The 20616-nt window shown below is 42.8% G+C and overlaps 2 protein-coding genes across 6 annotated transcripts in view; both read right to left on the reverse strand.

Moving 5' to 3' along the window:
• Positions 1-4738: 4738 nt before the first annotated feature.
• On the reverse strand, positions 4739-15070 carry angel2 (angel homolog 2 (Drosophila)). Of its 4 annotated transcripts, none has more exons than XM_030404695.1 (9): positions 14722-15070; positions 11790-12757; positions 11360-11580; positions 10560-10629; positions 9860-10290; positions 9641-9767; positions 8920-8989; positions 7049-7179; positions 4739-6786 (listed from the first exon to the last, which is right to left on the reverse strand). In XM_030404695.1, exons 2-9 carry the CDS (start codon positions 12748-12750, stop codon positions 6623-6625), a joined length of 2175 nt encoding a protein of 724 aa, XP_030260555.1. In that variant the 5' UTR covers positions 12751-12757; positions 14722-15070; the 3' UTR covers positions 4739-6622. The 4 variants fall into 4 exon arrangements, with proteins under 4 accessions (XP_030260555.1, XP_030260556.1, XP_030260554.1 ...); XM_030404696.1 differs by lacking the exon at positions 14722-15070 and adding an exon at positions 14331-14473; XM_030404694.1 differs by lacking the exon at positions 14722-15070 and adding an exon at positions 13796-13952 and having other exon boundaries at positions 8920-8986.
• Positions 15071-15297: 227 nt separating this feature from the next.
• Positions 15298-20616, reverse strand: part of galnt14 (UDP-N-acetyl-alpha-D-galactosamine:polypeptide N-acetylgalactosaminyltransferase 14 (GalNAc-T14)) — a 199720-nt gene continuing 194401 nt past the window's right edge. For both annotated transcript variants that reach the window (XM_030404699.1, XM_030404698.1), the window contains one exon: positions 15298-17986. In XM_030404699.1, the coding sequence (XP_030260559.1) occupies positions 17828-17986 (159 nt within the window). In that variant the 3' untranslated portion in view covers positions 15298-17827. The remainder of the gene's footprint in view (positions 17987-20616) is intronic.

Consider the following 20616-nt stretch of genomic DNA (forward strand, 5'->3'; position numbering starts at 1 on the left):
AAAGGGTAACTCCACCAATTTTACACCTTAAAGTGTGTTGACAGGCCTTGGGGAGTACGACTGTATATGTGAACAATGGAGGTTGCTCTAAAACATTGATGACACCCTAAAAAATCCAACACCTAGAAGATGGAATTCAGAATGTATACACTGAGTTCACTTTAGCTTTACTTATTAGAGTTATGTAGCTATTACAGTGTAATGTTAATCACATAATACATGATTAAAACCAGTCTGAACACAACACGTGTTTCCTGAAAGTTTTCAAGTATTTGAGAGATTAGCCGGCTGACTGTTTCGTCTGTCGGATGCTGAAGAAGCTGACGGAGTGACGAGTCGATGGATGGATTTTTATCCCACATCAAACACAACAGAAAGCTTTGTGTTGCAAAATCCCTCCGGTGTCAGCAGCAAAGGGCTCAGGACCAACACGATGCAGCGTTCAGACTGCAGACAGAGAGGCTGAGACGTGGAGAAGAACTCAGGTGAACGTTGAACATGTCAACAACTCTGATGTCTGACTTCAAATGTTGACAAAAGGGAAGTATACTAAAAGGTATATGACAGGAAATCTTTTCGACAAGGTTTCCAGTTCAAAACATCTCAAGAAAAGTGACCAAAAGCTGCTCACACTCTGCCCTCAACAACAAAACTCTTGTCATTAAAAGAAAGAAAGATCACAACACTCTCATGAAACCTTCTGAAGCCACAAACTTCGAGAAGAACAGAAGAAAACACGAGGAACCTGCAGGGAAAACTGCTATCTTAACAATGTCCTCTTTAGACGACAGCCCTGTACACACGCGCACAACACGGCAGCCTGCGAAAATAATCTGCTTACTGCAGATGTGTGTGTGTGTGTGTGTGTTTCACTGAAGCACATGGAGGCAGCAGATTTATAGAAATAATCCTTCATTTCTCATTTATTCAGCAGTTTAGGGATTGGAAGGCAGCGGAGGCTCAGCCCGCTCTGTGTGTGTGTGTGTGTGTGTGTGTGTGTGTGTGTGTGTGTGTGTGTGGAGATGATTCTCTATTGTGACGATGAAGTTGTTGACTGAGCTGTCAAGGTGAGACAGAAAGAAGCCATCAGAGCTTTTCAGCAGACAGATCATTCACATTTTGATTCTTCCTTTAAGCAGCCGCAGTGACCTGACCACCAGAGTTCTAATCTGCTCAGTGCTGCTTCACAACAGCAAAAGAAAAACACAACGGCGTCACTCCAGGTGTTCGCTTCGGCACCTGTAACCACACCCAACAGTGATGTCACGGAGCTCCGGAGTGCACCCCTACGTCACTGAAGCACCTCTATCGCTGTCACAGCTAAATGTAGCTTCTCTTTCGCAGTGACGTTGAAACAACACAAATATAAATAAAGAAATAAATGGCCAATATCAATTCATTTGTTCAATATCAGTTTAAAACAACAATGAAAAAACAGAATACAATAATACACAAACAAAATCAATCAATAATTTCAATAAAGTCCTTTGCAAGCGAGTTACAAAACATGGGATGTTCATTAAGTTCATGATTTAAATAAAAATCAAATCGGACGGTAAATAAATAAGGAATTTAACTCAAATGGTTCATAAATACAGAAGCAATTAAAACACAAATATTAATTTATGTCACATCTTATAAACCAATCAATTTGAGTTGTGTTGGGACTACAGGTGGTAATCAACTGATGAACCAACTATGAACTATGAACTAACTAATGAACCAAGAAGGTGAGACTGATTCATGTGCATCGCAAACAACCTCATCACAATCCTCTAACAGCAAAGTTTCTGAGAGAACGAGAACACAGTGACCTCATGTACGTAATGAATGCACACCAATAACGTTCAACATCAAACCCTCTGGATTTGCTTCAACAGTAAGCAGTAAGTTTATATCCTACACCACACTATACATCAGGTCCTCCACCCTCACTGCTCGCCACCGGTCCCCACACAGCCCACTGCTGCCATCTAGTGCTCATAGATGAAACAGCCTGGCTGCGTTCCTCTGTCACAGGACACAGCCAGGAAACCTTTCTGCTTGCAAACCACATGAGACACAGATGTCAACATCCCGGTGATCTGGACAGAAAGTTGTGGGATGTCAAAGCAGAGACAGAACTTCTGACTGATACACTAGTGGTGGCCAAAATAATAGAAACACCTTACAAAGCAACGGCACAAAAGTCCAAGACACGGATCTAAAAAAGCTCAAAACTATGTTAGACTGATTTAATAAATGTGTCTGAAAAGACACATTAACATGAAACCAACATATTATTATCAAAGATTATGAGAGAAAGAAACAAAAGAAACCTTTCGCACAACACTAAGGCTGTAGCTCAGCGGGTAGAGCAGGTTGGCTAGTGATCGGTTGCTGGTTCAAATCCCGGCTCCCCCGGGCTGAACTGAGCTGCATGTCGAAGTGTCCTTGAGCAAGATACTGAACCTCAAATTGCACCTGATGTGCAGTTGCCATCAGCGAGGGCCCTGCGATGAGCTGGCAACTTGTTCAGTGTGTACCCTGCCTTTGCCCAGGGACGGCTGGGATTGGCTCCAGCTACAAACCCTGCGACCCCTTGAAAAAGGGATAAAGCGGTTACAGATGATGAAGATCACACAACACTGTTAACAGACTTGTGCAATATGTGAGCAGGCTAAAAGACCTTAATCGGTTGTTCCTGCAGACTCCTGATTGTAACTATAAGTACTGCCATGTTTAGGTTTACAACAGAGCAATGCCGATCAGATGAGGAAGACTATGAAATGGAGTTAAAGCAGGGGCGGTTCTAGGGGGGGCCCAACAGGGGCCAGTGCCCCCGTAACTCTGAGTCTGGACCCCCCTGACAGTGAGTCTGCATTAATAATACAACGACAGATTTCTAGCAATGATTTTGTTCTGAAGGGAAAGGCAGAAATAAAGTGTCTCAGCAGTTTACTACCCAATCAAAATTGCTGAAATTGTAAACACTGCTTTGTCTGAATGAGGGATTTATCCTTTTTTCCGGGTTGTATGTGCACCCTAACAAAAAAGCCAGCCCCAACCTGGCCCCCCTATTAAAACTGGTCTAGAACCGCCACTGAGTTAAAGCACAGTTGAAAGGTAGTAAGTGCGCCTTGACCTTGGATGTATTGTTTTTATTTATGAAGTTTAACATCTTTGAGTTGGTACTGATCCAATATCTACAGAAGACCTGAAGGCCAAGTGAAGAATTACTTCATATGGTTATTATTTTTTTGTGAAAAAAAAAAAAAAAAATTCATAAAAAAAAAGTTTTGGGGAAAAAAAGTGGGGATTTTTTTTTTTTGCCAGGATAAGCCTTTTTAAGCTTTCACAAATCTTTTCACAAGTCATGTGAACTTATGTATAGAAATCTACTCACTAATAGCTAATGATGCATATGCTAACCTTCACTCAGCCCTATGTCCTTCTGCAGTTTAAACTAGAACGGCACTCTTGTAGAGCGTATACCTCCACCAAGAGCCAACAGCCCCCTTTAATTCAGTCAAGCCTGATCCAATAACAAAGTGGACAGCCCTGCATCACCATGAGATCTAGGATCAGCATCAAATTGTACTCACTCATAGATACCAGCCACTTAAATACTCCTGATTGTGAGAAAGAAAGTGAGAGAAGATTCTTGGATCCGTCCATTTTTTTTTTTTTTTTTTTGATTAGCATCATGAGTAACTGGGGTCTATTCTGGGCAGAGACTTATCCTCCATAACCTTGACTTGTACTACTACTCATACGTACTTTTTACAACACTGCACATTTCAGATATCACAATGTGGTCTAAATGACAGATGTAGTTCTGTTTCTATAAATCAATCGTGTGTCGTTTGTGTCACATTAGTGTTTCAGGATCGTTCTCTACTTTTTGCCACGCTTGTCCTGCTTCACTTTTAACATTTGCGTTGATTTGATTTGGCTAAATTTGGAAAGACGTGCAGGGAACTACGACGAGAAGTCCCGAGATAACGATAGCAGCAACAAAGGCGTTGAATCCTGTCCCATGAGAGACTCTGGAGCCGGCTGAGATCCAGCAGAGTGTCTTGCTGCAGTGCAGAGTGATGCACGGAATACCAAGAGGTCTGAGTCCTGAGCACACAGTGTTTGTGAGGGGAGGAGAGGAGGTAAGTGGTGCAGCCATCTGTCAACACACGTACACACAGAACACACACACGCACCGAACACACACACACACAGAAGTGATGAGGAACATTTCACCGAGACGTGAAAATTGAAGACAAACACTTTTCTGAGGCAAACAGGAGAATTAATCCTTCCTGTCCCGTCAGAAAACAACACAACCACTTCCATTTACAACTAAATACACACACCAGCAGTGTTCCTTTGTGCATGAATATGAGAGGGGGAAAAAAATAAAAAAGACAACTCCATCCCATCAGACTGAGCCGACTCCCTGAGGAACAATGCGTGACGGGAACAAAACAAGCGTGGGGTGATTTCAGCAGCCGTCTCTCCGATGACAGACGAACAGAAAAGACAACAACCGAAACACCAGCAAGAAATCAGACGTCTGACTTTAGAAACAAACAAGAAAATATGCACACAGTGATGATCCTGGACATGTCATGAAAAGACTGTGTATTCTTTTGAGCAGCTCGTATGTCAGAGGTAGAGGTTAAATATTGTTATTGATAATCATGTTCTCTTGTGTTCATCTGCATATGTTTGGTGCTGAAGTCATCTAAAAGTAATTGGAAAGTGATCAAGTTACATTACTTTAATATTGTGATACATGGATTACATTAGACTACATCTTTTCAACAGGTGATTAGTAACTGTATCAGAATACATTTTTAAAGTAACGTCCCAACTCTGATAATAAATTAAATATATATATTTTTTAAATTAAATAAAATCAACTCATAAATGATGATGTACTACAGATATGTGAAGAAATGCACCAACAATTATGATACAGTCATATAATGTACATATTATCTTGAAATGGGTGATTCTGCATACTAATTCCTGTAAGGCTGACTTGTAACAGAGTACTTCTACACTGTGGGATTACTCCTTTAACTTAAGTAACAGATCCGGGTACTGCCTCCCCTCCGACACAGGCAGCACTGACTAAATCAAACCAACAGCAGCTTGATGTAAAACCAGCAGGTCCTTTATTTACAATCAATATAAACAAACAATCTCCTCAAAAACTGTTAGAAAAATATATCCACTCCTTGTTACTTATGATTATGTAAAAGTCAGCAGCGACATCACAACGTCCGTGAGACCATTCTTCTTTTCCGATAACACTCAGCACCGTTTACAGTTTTAGTCTGACAAAATAAAATCTTTCACAGGCCCGAAGCTGCAGGTGAAATGCAGCATGTCAAGTTTTCTAAGTGTCTTAGAAACGTGAAACAATTTAAAATGTCCTTTAAGGAGATGTATTAACTGTTTTTTGGCACAGTGGATAATATTAAACATTTTTCAAAGTAATGAGAGACACTTACAACACTTACTAAAAGGTTGTTCTTCAGTGTGATGTTCTGAACAGTACGCTGATGATGTGTAAAGTCAAGATTACTGTGATGCACCGACTGTCAGCTGCTCCGAGAAGGAGCTACGTGTCTTAACTGAACTGGTGGAACAATAACAGAGGAGATGTCAGTGGCTTCGCCCTTCTATCACAGCCAACAATGTTATCAAGTAGTTTTCCTCGTCAGCAGCTCTTTAACTTCAAGTGCTAAATCAAGCTTTAAAAAAAAAAAAGATTTAAAATCCGTCCCTTCACAGAGTCACTTCTTCAAACAAAACAGAAGTGCTGAGCTCGGTTGTTTAAAGAGAAAATAACTGAGACCTTCTCTGCAGCAGGGGAACAATAAGAACTCTCAAAAATGTTAGTGATGATCCTGAAGAATGATCCGTGTTTGTACATACAGGTGATGCTTGTACAGTGCAGTGTCCTTCACATTTACACCAGTGCTACACTTGACACACACAAAGATGGACGACACTCCTCTACACTCACTTCACAGAGGGAACAGGTATCTGTCACCGGCCGGCTCCGCCACCGACACGCTCAGCGAACCAATAAACAGACTTTGTGAGCTACACTGAGCCAGCCACCAGGGGCTGATCTATGTGTTTCGGCTTCACTTTTCAGGAGCTGTCGTGTCGTCCATCTTCACATACAGACGATGATCGCTACCTATGAACAGGGCTAAAACAATCCTCTCGATGTTTTCATACCCCGACAATGATCACATATTTGTCATGCTGATATAAAGAACTAAATCTCTGGACTCTTCTTTTGGCTTGTTTGCATTTAACATATTATTGTGCTCTGAAGATGATCTGAAAATGAGATGCCCCATTTGTACAATGTATTTTTAATCTACCAGTGGAAGGAACATGCTCAAAAGGAAAAGAAGGTTTGTTCCCTGCAGAAAAGTAACTTGAATCAAAACATGTACCTGAAACTGACTTCTCTCTTTCCTCCAGACAGAACATGAGCCATCTGGAACTTAATTATTTATTTTCTGAGTTCGATCTACATCCTAAAAGTTCCCATCTTCCCTGAGCTGCCTGTCAGCTTTGAGGCTGAGAGCTGGTCTGATCGGTTGACAAATGTCACCACAGGTCAGCGCCGGAAGCGGAAGCGCACAAGGAGAGGGAGGTGATCCGACGAGTGATTGTGATTGGGAAGACCATTGACCTCCTCCAGCTCTGGCTGGCCGACCAATGCCAGCCTGCCGAGAAGATGGAGGCCCCGCCCACCAGGAGGTGAAGGAGGTGTGTTGAATTCTTCAAGATTGGGAGGGAGAGAGAGAGTAATGTGACAAGAGTGAGGAAGACAGACGGAAAAAGGGAAAGAGGGGGAGAAGAGAAAAAACAAAAGATTAGAAAAGTGGAGAAGGAGTTCCCTCGCCAAAAACTGAGGGAAAAAATTCAGAAATGCTCAGCAGGTTCTTTGTGATGAGTTCAGACCTGATATTTCCCGATCTTAACTAAATTCAAATTTTGCAATGTAATAATTTCATAGTGCTTTTAAAGTGTGTGTCAGTACCAGGTGTGTACAGGATGTAATCCACGGTCATGGCTGTGCGGGAGTGACAGGTGGTGACCTCCGGTCTCCCATCAGGCATCAGGTGGTGCTGATAAGACGACTGCAGCTTCAGGCCGTGCTCGATCCTCGGTCTACAGAAACACACTTGGGTTAGAGTGTGTGTTGCGTATTGTTACACTAAGACTCACAATCTGTGTTATTTACTCATAATCATCAAATCAACGTGAATAGAAGCATTTGAATTTGATTAATTATTTGAAGAATGGATGCTTGCTGGAAGCAGACACAGACTTTTTCTGATATAAAAGTGACACATTTTTATTGAAATAATACAATGCATATTATACTTCTAAGTGCTGTATCGTAGGCAACTGGACGTGTTTCAGTCAGCCTACGACATTACTTATCACCCATCTACAGTGCAGTGCTGAGTTCTGTCTCCAGACAGCTTGACACCTAGAAACCCACATGAAGGTCGGGTGGGTCAACGACCCACAAATGGCCTCAACAACTCTGTCAGGACCAGTGTTGGGCCGGTTACTTTTAAAAAGTAATTAGTTATAGTTACTAGTTACTTCTCCCAAAAAGTAACTGAGATAGTAACGGAATTACTCCACTATAAAAGTAACTAGTTACCAGGGAAAGTAACTATTGCATTACTTTTTTTTCTTCCCCCTTTTGAGCTCGGCATTCATTTCAGCTACTCGGCATCTATTTATTTAGAAAATGTCTTCCTGCATGGCGGACTGGCTCCTGTTCTCTTCTGTATTTTACCAATGAGGTCTCTGAAGGAGTCTGAGTCAGCTGTTGATAAAGGGAGCATGTTCTCAACAACATACCTGTCTGTCATTGCATTCAGTTCAGTCTGTGTCAAGTTTTTGTGAAGCTGGAGCAGAAACATCCAGCTGTAGCTGCTTGGACAGCTCTGTGTCCTTCTTTGTTAGCGGCGCTCACGTTAGCCACACCTGGCCTGCTGTCATCATCAACAGTGTCAACAACTGTGTTTTTGGCCACTAGTTTTGTAGAAGTGTGTACCATTGAGAGATGATTCATTAGATAAGAGTTGCTTACAACGGATGTGGACAAACACTTCGCTCTGGGACATAATGTACACTTTACATGTACCTTGTTGCCTTTTACCTCAAGGAGATTAAAGTAGTGTCTGTACTTCCACTTTGAAAACGTTAACTTTCCCTCCGGACTCGCCATTGCTGCAGTTTATCTCTGCTAGTTTCTGTGTGTGAGGCTGCTGTGTGGTTTGTGTGTAAACTGAACACTGCCTCTGATTGGCTTATGAACTCTTACTCTACTTTAGCCAATCATCATCACTAATGCGGTTGTCTCACCCCTCCCTCCTCCCTCACCAAAGAGAAAAAAAATGCTTAGCAGCTCTTGTGGCTGAGAGCCGAGTCGGATAATTCTATTCTATTTCTATTCTATTCTTCTATGACAACAGCTTCAATGAGCAGCTTCAGTTTATAACGTGCCACATTTAATTGTCTGGAACAGTAACGACGTTGTAACGCTGGAAATAGTAATTAGTTAGATTATCTGTTATTAAAAAAAGTTACGCCATTAGTAACACTGTTTATCTTAACGCCGTTATTCCCATCACTGGTCAGGACACTCCCACAAAAGCCTGCAGCTCCCCTCCAGTTAGTCAGAATTGAAAAAGCCTCTTGGATGAGAGGTGAAACGTCTTCAACAAACTGAAACAAGTCCAGTTGACTACAATACGCCACTTAGAATTACCATGACCTGGATGACTGAGAAACTTCATCAGTGCATATTATATATTTAATGCATATTTTAGCAGTTAGACAAACTGAATATTCAGCGATAGGCAAGTTTCATTTTGAGAGAGATTGCACCTGTTAAAATCATAAGCCGATTTGTTGGCGAGATCTTCCACAGTCAGATTAGAGATCGCTCCTTCTACTGCTGAGAGAGAGAGAGTTGTCAGTGATGAGGCTCAACCTCCAGCTTCACCTTTGACTTCCACCCAAAGCTAAATTAAATCACAGAACCGAGGTAGTCTAGCCAGCACAGGATACCAAACGATCTGTTTTTACACTTCAGTTTTTAAACTTATTGGGGAGTATAACATATAACATGAACTTTTGAGGTGCTAATAAATGGGTTTTATTACCTGCAGACAGAGTATAGCTAGCCGTTTCGTCCTCTTTCCTGTCTTTGTGCTAAGCTAAGCTAACACTGTTATCTGTAGTTACCAAACAGACCTGACGGTGGTCTCAATCCTCTCATTTAACTCTCAGTGAGAACTCATATTTTTATTAAACATTAAACAATTGCTTTAAGTAAACAACTGGAAATACATACACATTTTATTATTTTAATTAAACTACACTTAAATTAGACAACACGAGTAATAATCAGAGAAAATCTAATGATATAAAAACAGAAAAAGCCGGCAGTTAACAATTAACCAATAATCGACTCAAATGTATTTGAAATTTAACTCCGCCTTCACTACATTTAAGTAACTGAGTCAAAGCAAGTATTAAACTGTGAGCTGGTTCGCAAAAATCTACAACAAATGACATGAAGTCTGGTGGAGCTCAGTGAGCGTACCTGTGGGGCTGTCAGAGGACTCGTCAGTGTTCCTGTACTGACACTGAGAGTCGATTCCCAAACTGTTAGACCAGATTGGACAGTTGAGGAGACGCTGACCTCTGGGACTGCTCTCCTGACCAGACACCTTAAACATACGTACAAAATGAAGTCTTTACTTTTTATACATGGTACATTTAAATTTATTAATTCATTAATCAGGTAATGTGTGCTTCTCACCGTGCTGATCTGCAGTCCTCTGTAATCCAGACAGCCTGTAGTCAGAAAGCTGTACAGCGGACTCCAGGGCGTCGAGTTAAAATCGCCACAGAGCACGACCGGATTGGTTGACCCGTCCGGGAGGCGGTTGAGCCGACGGATCTCGGCCAATAGGATCGCCAGCTGTGCCAGTTTGATGTCGCCGCGGCGAGGGTTGTAGAGGAGGTGCGTGTTGGCGACACAGATGAAGGTGGAGGGATCTGATTGGAACGTGACGTCTTTAGGTTTCAGCAGCACAACCAATCCCACGTTGTCCCTGTCGAGGAGGGCGTCGCCGGGGCGGAAAAACTCAACGGGATTGGAGGAGAGGAGCGACAGGCGGGAGGATTTGAAGATGACAGCACAACCGTCTGGTTTTCTTCCTGTTCGCTTCTTGTACTCACACTGGTAACCTGACACACACGCACGCACACACACACACACAAAGGAGAAAACTTCTATATGAACACAAACAATAAGATGCAAAAAAAAGTTTACAATTTTCCAATAAAACCACTTTCTTGCAGTGTTTGCAAACATGCAATACAGTGGTGTATTTACATTTTTTCCCATCATATTAACGGTTGCTCGTAAAGCAGGCACACACAGACACAGACACACACAGACACAGACACAGACACAGACACAGACACACACACACACACTTGCATACACACAATACCTAGTGCCTGTAGAGATGGTTTGATCTGGTTTTCATAGTGGTCCTCTTGGACCTCTTGAAGACACAGGATCTAGAAAAAGAGATCAAATCCATCAAATCTCATGTCTCCATCATTAACGCTCTTGTTTAGACTTTAGTATTTATTTAACAATATATGGTAAAAAGTATGCAGACACTTCAAAATAGTTCTGTCGACTTAATGTTTTGAGTCTCTTGGCCTAAAATAAATGGGAACTGCTCCTGCTACAGTATACAATAACTGAGTTTCATTTTTCTAATTGTCAACTTTTGAAATGTTCCAAAAATGCAAAAGTGAAACACAAGGCTACACAATCTGTAGTTTCTTCTGAAGCTTAAGAAACTGCACGGGGCTACATTTCGTGTTTCTGTCGTCAACAGAACAGAAGAAGAAGAGATTGTGAACTCAACCTAACCATTTGTTAATCAACTGCCAATAAACCTCAGAGAGGAAGATTAAACAAAACCAGTCGCTATCTACGAGGGAATGTTGAAATAATCTAGGAATAGGAATTTTTTTGTCACCGACTCTGTGTCATCAATTTTATTTGTTTCTTCCCTGTTTCAACATGACAATGCACCTGTGCACTAAAAACTGCTTCCCTTGCCTGCTCTGAGCCCTGACCTTAAACCTCATCCAACATCTTTGGGATGAATAATAGCAGTCACACAATCGAGTGTCCGCATACTTTTGACCATACAGTGTTTCTCATTTTGAATCCCATCTCTTGGAACTACAATCTGTTGGAGTAGCCATCTTTCTGGTGGTCTAATCCACTCACATCAGCGTTGTGCTGCTGGATCTCAGCCAGCAGGTTGGGCAGCCGGCGGTTCCACTGCAGGACGCTGGGGTGACAGTGTCGGTACAGGTAGGCGTTGTCCTGCAGAAGCTCCTGCGACAGGATGTTGTAGGACATCACTGAGAAGTCAAACGCTTTACTGTCTCCTGGTGGTTGGATGTCGGTATTGCAGCCAGGTAAAGACTCCCAGTGCCTCTGAAGAGCTGAAAAGAGGAGAGGAAGGGGAAGAGATTATAAATGTGAGCTCAGACAGAAGGTTCCATGTGCAAATGATTTTTAAGATTTTATCCTAAAGTTTAAAGTGAACTTGACCTAAAAACTGTCTAGAAGCTGAAACTAACGTAATCTGCTCAGCAAATACATTAAACAATAATGAAAAACCTCTTGAAACAAAGAGACTTCCTTTGTTTACCATCTTCCTGTTGTCTGCCAGGCAGGCAGGTTCCAGGGGGAGGAGGCTGGCTGGTGGTTCCAGCTACCTGCCACGGGTTTGGGTTTGAAGGTTGAGTGGTGCTGCAGGACCTGGAGGGAAGTCCCGGCCACTGCCCTCCATCACTACTTCTGTCCTTTAACTGCCCCTCTGGTCCTTTTGTATTCCTCTCAGAGCCTCTCTGCTGCTCTGCAGCTCTCTCTTTGAACCAGGGGTTTGGTTTGCATGGGGGAACTTTATCCTGTTCAGGTTTTGATTTGGGAGTGTGTGTCCTGGACCTCGCAGTCTGTGGATCTTTATTCCCTCCTTGGTGATGTGCGCTCCACCCTCGATTTGTGGTCTCATCTCGATCACAGCTGTCTTTTCGCTGTCTGTCTTTATTCCAAGTTTTAGTCCTTTCTACATCTTTCTCTCTGCTGTTTTCCTTACGGAGACCTTTCCCAGCGTCATTGCTCCCTCGGTCTACACTTCCATCTTTAAAGCGGGGGTTTGGTCGAGGGTGGCTGTCTGTGCTGGAGTAAGAATGATGGTGCTCTCTCTTAGAGCCTCCTGTTGACCCTGCTGCTCCTCCTCTGTGTCCTTCCTTTTCGCTGACACTCCTCTTCTCCTCTTCGCTCTTTCTCCGTTTGTGAGGAGGCCCCTTGTCTCTGTCGGTCCGCTCCATCAGGAGACCGACAGAGGCATAGAACGGACGCCAGCTACCGGTGCTGATGCTCCGAGGGTGTAACGTCCTACCAGAGAATGCTTGCTGGGCTGGTGGGGGAAAGAAGGGCAGTCGAGGAGGCCGGGGGGGAAATCCCCGCACCGACCACCATGGATGAGGAGCGGGGATATGGGGCCGGTAAGAGGGGGCACCACTGCTCCTGAAGCCCGCCCTGCAAAGAGCGGGACGGCTGCAGGGAAGGAAGGAGGAGCCGGAGGAGCTCAGCTGGCGGAGGAACATGGGGTGGCTGGGGGTAGGAAAAGGGAGCTATTAGAGGGGGGTTGATGAAGTGAAACAAAGCCAAAACAGTTCATACACATATCAGCAACTACTTTGATAACTGATGAAGTAGTTTTTTCACCCAAAAATCTAAAACATTATGTGGTGTCAGAAATTGTAAAAAATTGGACAGAAATTGTCTGACACTTTACAGCACAATAAAGGATTCACAAGTTAAACTTGAAAATAACCAAACAATTTCATAAAGAAAGTAGTTCTTGGAAACAACCCTTTCGGTGTGAAACAGGTGAGAGTAGATCTGAAAGCAGGTGTTCAGATGCAAGAAATGACAGTATGACTGTAGAAAGTGAGCTGCAACTACTCACACATTTTTATAAAACTCTTTACAATTCAGTTATTGTTTGTTCTACAAAACATCCGAAAAATGGTGAAAGGTGGGTATAAACAGTTCTCAGAGGCCAGGAAGTCATCTTCAAATTTCCTTTAATTTTGAAGACCACAAAGTCTTGATGTTCACAATGAGAGGAGACAGAAGAATTCATTATTAAACCTGCTATAGGATGATTTCGTCTCTGTTAATTGACAAATCTGTTCAGGTTTAGTAAACACGGACACGGGAAGTGGAGAGAAAAGTGATGGATTAATGATAGCAGAAATACAAACTACTGATAAAGAGGGATGGCATATAATAACGTGTTTTTTCTGATTTTATAATCTTATATTAACGTATATTAACAGTTCATGCGGCAGCCGATAGCTGCTTGCTAATCGCAGAGTTCAACAGGTTTACTCAAAAGCCTTTAAGGTACTTGTTCAAAGACACTTGATTTAACACGATAATATTGCTGCATAAACGTTGCTAAAAAATAGGAGAACAAATATCAAGAGACGAGATTACGTTAGGTTTGTAGTTTGCTACTGTTGTGAAAAATATAAGTTATCAGTGCTGATTGTTTAAAAAGCATCGTTAGCTGTTTTTAGCTTCCTTGAATCTAAAAACGACTAAAATGTTCCCACTAACGTTACCTAGCTCACATTAACTTACTTCTTCCCGGGGGTGGAAGCGACATCGTTTATGTTTCGACTTCGACGCATTTATACTGATTACTATCGGCAAACATGCTGAAACTTTTGTTTTGGTTGGGTTTAAATTGAATCCACAACAAGCAGGTTCTGCGTCCCCAACACATGACGTAACAACCAAGCGCCGCGGAAACCTGTGCTGCCTTCAAGTATTCTGGCGAAGCTCGTATTTCCGAATTTTTAAATTTATTTTTTTACATTAAATTGGTGTTTCAAATGGGGATTGACTGAAAGTGACTTGGGTTGAACGCTATGATGTTAAACAGGCTGTATACTTGTGCTACAATCAAAATTAACAATGGGGAGAACATGCTGCAAAAAAGGCGAGTGTTGCGTCTAAGCTTAAAATAATGAATAAAATACAGCGCAGACATTGGTTTAGTTTATCTTTAGGTCTGCCTGCTAGTAACATTAACAGCAGAGGCAGAAAAACAAGCAGTCAAGGAAACGCCCCCTGTAACGAATTTGCCCTCTAACAATGGGTTATTGGACCTTACCGTAATTATTACAACATTTCTGTGCGTGTGTTTATGCGGCATTTCGACCAGCTTCCTCTCCCTCTCGCTGGAACTTGTAGTCTTTTCGACCTGTTTCCTAGCTTAAAATAGGATAATACAAATCAGTGAACGGACTATAGTGACGTCGGTACGGCTGAAACAGAGGTCCGACTGGAAACATCGCTCACGACTCGACATTCTTTATCATTAGCATCCTAAAATGTCACGGTTACGTGTGTTGTAACCATCAGTCGTTACGGCTAAATTCCGCTAATGGCGAATTAGATTAACCTCGAGAATCACCTCGTTTGATTTCCCCCTTTTTTTCAGGAGAGCCGTATTAGAATGGAGGTAACAATAATGGCGAAATGAAAAAGGTCATTCTACTTACGTTGAATCGAGCCTCTTCTCGAAGACAACGGGGCCGTTAGCGACGGTTTGAAGAGATGAGACGTCAGCTTCTACTGCGACACATTTTATTTGTTATTCCGTCTGGTTGAAAATCCTGAAGTACAGCAGCGAGGAGAGGACCGGCGAGTGGAGTGGGGGGTCCGCCGCTCACTTCTCACTCTCTCTCTCTCTCCCTTCCCTCGGTAACCCCAGTGTGTGTGTGTGTGTGTGTGTGTGTGTGTGTGTTTGTGTCCAGCCCCTCTCTCTCTCTTCAGTGTATTTTCTCTTAACTGCATGAAAGCAGCAACCAGGTGAGCAGCTCCACATCTTCATCTTCTCTCTCTGGGTTGATGAAAGGATCTTGACATGGCTGTACTGGTGTCTGATTATTATGATGCATATACTGACACATCCTCATGCAATAAAATAAAAAGGTGATATTAATATTATAACACAAAGACATAAGTCTAAAGCTTTTTACTTTTATTTAATTGATTTCAATCGTTGTGTGTATGTCTGTACTATCCTTCATGTAAGCAACTCAGCAATTTCATTTAGAAAAAAAAAAGAAACAGCAGCCGTTATAAAACCTTTATTCTGGAGTGAAACAGGATATCAAAATGACGCAGTCGATGATGTCAAACAGGAGAGTGGGACACAACTTGAAATGAATTTGTCTCCAAAATTAGAAATCCATCATTTGAAAAACTGACTTCCACTCCCACACAGTGCAGAGGAGATAACTTGAACATATGTCAGTCTGCAGTTCACTCGGGTTGTGTTTTGACTCTGTTGGAATTTGAAATGAAAAACCGAACGAGACTGTCACGCGACCGCAGGGTCACAGGTTTCATCGCCACAGCAGCTGCAGTTTGTCCGTCAAACAACGTCCCAACAATGTGCTCAGATCTTTAAACCATCTCAGCTATGTGAGCAAAAACAAAATGTTTGGTTGGCTGTTGCTCCAGATTCTGAAAAAGCTGCAAGAGTGGAAACTGTGTTGAAAATAAACCCCCCAAACAGCAAAATGACTTTTGTAAATCCTCAAAACTTCCACAAGAAACATGAATGATGCCATGACAACACCGTCGCTAGAAGAAAACGTTGGCATTTTTCTGAAAACCACAGATACGTTCAACTTTGTACAAATCTGCACTTTTGTCTCACATCATGTTCACATTAAATGTTTACGAGCTGACCTTCATGTCATGTGCCAGGCACGGTGGAGGTCAACAAAACCTGTTATTTCAAGCCAAAACATGATGTTTTCCTACCCACAGCCAATCGGTTTTGGGGCCAGAACCTAACCGGACCATAAGCGCAAAATTGAGAATTAATAACTTGAAAGCTGAAACATAAACACAAGTCTGTGGTCTGCACAAACGTATGGGGCCAACATTTATCGCGACGTGTCATAAGGGCATTTCAAGCGATTGTGAGTAAAGCTTTTCCCTCGGTCTGATAAATGTGGAAACAAAACAAAGCTTGTGTAGAAAACTTCTCACATGCACAGCGGAACTTCACGGGGGAGCGTGCAGTGTGAAAGCAGCTGCATCCTCGAGGCAAAACACTGCAGAAATCTGCTGATCGACCCCCGCGACATGTGCTGCGTACACGCTGTTCTCTTTGTTGCCCTTCATTGTGCGTTTGTCTCTATGTACAGCCGTAGCCCTTTTCTTTCTGATTCAGATTCCCTCCATATTTTGTGTTTTACTCAGTAGCTCAGTCAGAACTCAGTGCTAGCTTCTTCTACAATTCTGCTTTTGCGTCACCTCCTCGGTCTTGCCCTCCTTGGTGTCTTTCCTCAGCCCAGTGGCCAGAATGAAATGTTGGCATTGTACATTTCAGCAAACCGCAGATGTTTTAAATGTGTAGGATTCAAACGTATCATATCAACATTCATACGGTTTTGTATCAGATTTCCTTCAGATTACTTGGGGAGGAGGGAGTGGCTTCGCTTCCCCTAAACTTTCCGCTGCCTTCCTTCTTGCAAAAAAGGGCGTATTTATAAGGGATACATTGGGACATTTTCCAGCTGTTCTTTTTGGTTTTTGTGTCTAAACCGGACCAGATCTTACACAAAGCTTAAACATATACCTGGGTTGCAGAAGCATACAATGCCAACATTTACTTTGTTAATTGAGTTGCTTTAGTTGTGCTCCATGCTTCAGTTTTCAGGGGGAAGATATGGTCACATAAACAGCCTGCAAGCATCGAAATGACTCAGCTGCATATTCTAGTCACTAAATGTTGATTTTTCCAGGCAGCAGAGATTAGATAACCACATCATTTTAAGAGTGTTATAGGAACTATCCTAGCAGTAAAGACTAAGGACTTGATTTAGACAAATCCAGATTTACCAGTGTTATATTTTGGTTTAGTCATCCTCTTATTCCTCGTTTGGTGCAAAGAAATCTGTTGGTCTGTCTCACAAAACAGGGCGGCTACGTTAAAACACAATTAAATACCTCTTAATGTAAGCTTCCAGATTTTGGGTGCAGTCATCCAGCTACTTTGACGATCCTGCTCGGTGAGACAGATCAAAGTTTGGTCAGCTGGACTTAAAGGGACAGTTCACCCCGAAAATTAAGCAGAAGAATGGATTTGTTATTTGAAACTCTGATCCTGGCGTTTCTACAGCAGTAAAGATGGCGAAATGTGTGAATGTTTGACAAAGCAAACTGAAAAAGCTCAAGTTGTGCTTGGTTTTAATTCCCAGATTCTTGAAAACATACACTTCCATTCCGTCACTGCATTCATTTTTTCGGGCAAAGTTTCTGAACTCAAATCTTTTAAGGTGCACTTGGTTCAACTCTTCAACAGACACACCTTCAGCCACCCGGACATTTCTGACGAGTCTCTTCCTTCAGTGATGTTTTGATCCAGACCTGACAGCCGCACACTTGATTTCTTCTCATGATGAACAGTGAAGAGGCATCGAGAAGTCTTTAAACATTTCCGTCCAGCTGCCGTCACTGCAGCTCCTCGACGTGACGGGCTCATGCATCTTCACTCCGTCAGAGCAGCGGTCTCTGCCCAGGTCTTTGAGGCTGTGATGGGTGACGGGGCAGGTTTCTCTGGGAGGTGAAAGGTCACGGGGTCGGGGGTCAGGAGAAAGGGACCTCCCATCTCTGTGTGTACGCGCTCAGTTCACACGGGCTGATGACCAGCATCCGAGAGGAGTCCATCCCGTCCAGAGCCATCTCCGAGTCCAGACAGAACCGAGAGACGAGGTGCTCCAAGTGTGTCCCCGACTTCTGCCACCGCTGGAGGCGAGAAAAAGGCAAAGGTCAAGAAATAGCTAAAAATACTGTGAACATACATTCACATACGATCCAACACTGCCTGGACAGGTCATCGCTGAGAGGGTACAGAGTTCACTGCTCAGTTTGGCAAACATGAGAGGGCTCTTACTCAGATTTTGATAGCCGGTTTGCTCTCTGTTGATAACTAAACTACTGTAATCAAGGTGGTTAATAGCGCAGCAGTAAAGCAGTAATTAAAGTAGGATTTTTAATCGCGGCGCTGCTCGGATGGTCTCCTTGATGCTGAAACCTGCAGTCAGCTGAGACACCTGTGTAAAGGTCTTCAGTCAGGCTCTGCGGGGCAGGTGGAGCACGGTGTGACTAAAGAAATATCAATATGTCAGAATTGGCAGAGATTTGATTTCACACTTTCTTGCACACAAAACAGAAAGCGAAATGTCTTCAGGCTACGTTGTAATAAGCCCTGATGGCCCTTCCAGGCGGCTTCTTTCTGTGTTTCACCGTCAGAGACAAGTGTTTGTAAAAACAGTTTGTTTAGAAAGTGTAGGCGGCTTGTGCTGTTTGCCCAGATATTTTGTCGACTTTCTTCCCTGAAGCTCTATGACTGGTGTTTTATTTTGCAGGATGAGCTTGTGAGTGTGTTATGGACCTGGATACAAGGAGCCAGGCTTGCTTCCAATTTTAAACATCTTTATATGATCAATTTGTGACCCACGGAGGTTTAACACTATTCTCCAGTCGAGAAATACACCCATTTCTGATTAACTCTCTAGCTAATAGCTTGGCCAAAGAGTTCTCTGAGCTGAGCGAAATAGTTTGAGATCTCTATTCAGGACAATGTCTCCACTATACAAGAATCTTTTGGGATTCTAATGATCCAGTTGTTAGTCAAACCCTCAGGTCTTGTCAGGTAAAAAGAGGTATTGATATTGAGATAAGTTTTTGTTCGGAGAATGCATGAAAATAAAAAGGTAAATCTTGTTACTGTGCGTCGAAGAGATTTGGCCTCCACCTTATTTATAGTTTATTACTTTCTACTTTCATGGCATTTGATTCTGCAGACACTAAAGTTCAAAGTGAATCACATTCCCCCCATAAGCATACATCAGCAGCGGTGTTAAACTCCAACATGTTGGCAGGAAGAGCTGACGTTTGACTCAACACTGCGATTAACTGCCGAGCAGCTCCACCGGCTGTTCTACACCCAATCACTCCTGTTTACTTTACTGTTCTGATTAATGTGGCCGTGAAAATTTACTGCTGGGGTGCTGCCGGCAGCTTCTGACAGACAAGTGGTGACTCCCACCAGTCGTCACTAGGTGGAGCCCTCTCCTGCCTTTTACTGGGTTTGATCCAGCAGTTCAGAGAGAGAGTGTGTGTGTGTGTGTGTGTGTGTGTGTGTGTGTGTGTGTGTGATTGGGTGTGAGGATGTGTGTGTGAGAGAGAAAGTGTGTGCATGTGCATTATTCATAGCTGGATTCTTTAGCTGGCAAAACAAAGTGGCAGATATGATCAAACATGAAGAGAGGCTTTTATTCAGCTGTGGGTCTGAAAGGCAGTCATCAGAGAGAGAGACAGAAAGAGAGACATAAAGAGAGAGAGAGGGAGAGAGACAGAGAGAGAGAGACACAGAGGGAGAGAGAGAGACAGAGAGAGAAACAGAGAGAGAGAGAGAGAGGGCGGCAGAGAAAAGATTGAAAGACAGGAGAAGAGAGAAAGATGATGAGGAAAAATAAAGAGACAAGAGACAAAAACAGAATCTGTGTGTGCGTCTTTGTGTGTGTGTATGTGTGTAATTTGAGTGTACACATGTATTCGTGTTTATATCTTTGTATCAGTGCGTGTCTATTTGCTGGGAGCGGCCATATTGTGTTCACTGGGCCTCTGAAGCGTATCGCTGTCATGTATCTTGATCTCAAAGCCTTCTAACAGCACGCGCGCACACACACACACACACATACACACACACAGGCATTGTTCTGGAGAGTTGCTTAGTGGGTTGTCGACACGACTCGCTCATCACAGTGTAGCGACGGGCCGTGGAGCTTTTTAATTGAGGAAAAAAGACGGAGGGATAATTAAAAGTAAATCAATTAGTATTCACCTCATTACTGAGGGCTGCAGCACTGCTGACGTCGGCCTGTGAGAATAACATCTGTCCTCCTCCACACACTGTCTCTCTTTTAACTACTGTAAATACATTACAGCCCCCCTGCTGTCAGAGAAGTGTTTCTCCTCTTCCTCCCACAGCTGATGGTTTGAGTGGCCATGTGTAGAACGATGTCCTGCAGAGCTGTTTTCACAATCGTTGCTCAAGGTGTACATTTTCAAGCCAACCCTGGTCCAATATTCAGCATCGCAAGTGTTATGTGGAAACTTGAAGCCTCCAGTCCACATACTGTGCGTTCATGTGCTGTTGGGAATTATTGAAAAAATGCTTTCTCCGACTGGGAAAAATCCTGTGAATGCCCACTCAAGTCAAAACAATAACTTGGATAGTCAGAGAAAATGTTGGATGTGTTGTACAGTCATTGTATTTTTTCTTTTTTCTCTTCCTCGTCACTACAATTATACAAAAACAACCTATTTTTGGAGTCCATGTTGCTCCCACATTCCAACATGATGCACAC

The sequence above is a fragment of the Sparus aurata genome, chromosome 22 (genome assembly GCF_900880675.1).
Source record: "Sparus aurata chromosome 22, fSpaAur1.1, whole genome shotgun sequence".
In the NCBI taxonomy this organism is placed as follows: domain Eukaryota; kingdom Metazoa; phylum Chordata; class Actinopteri; order Spariformes; family Sparidae; genus Sparus; species Sparus aurata.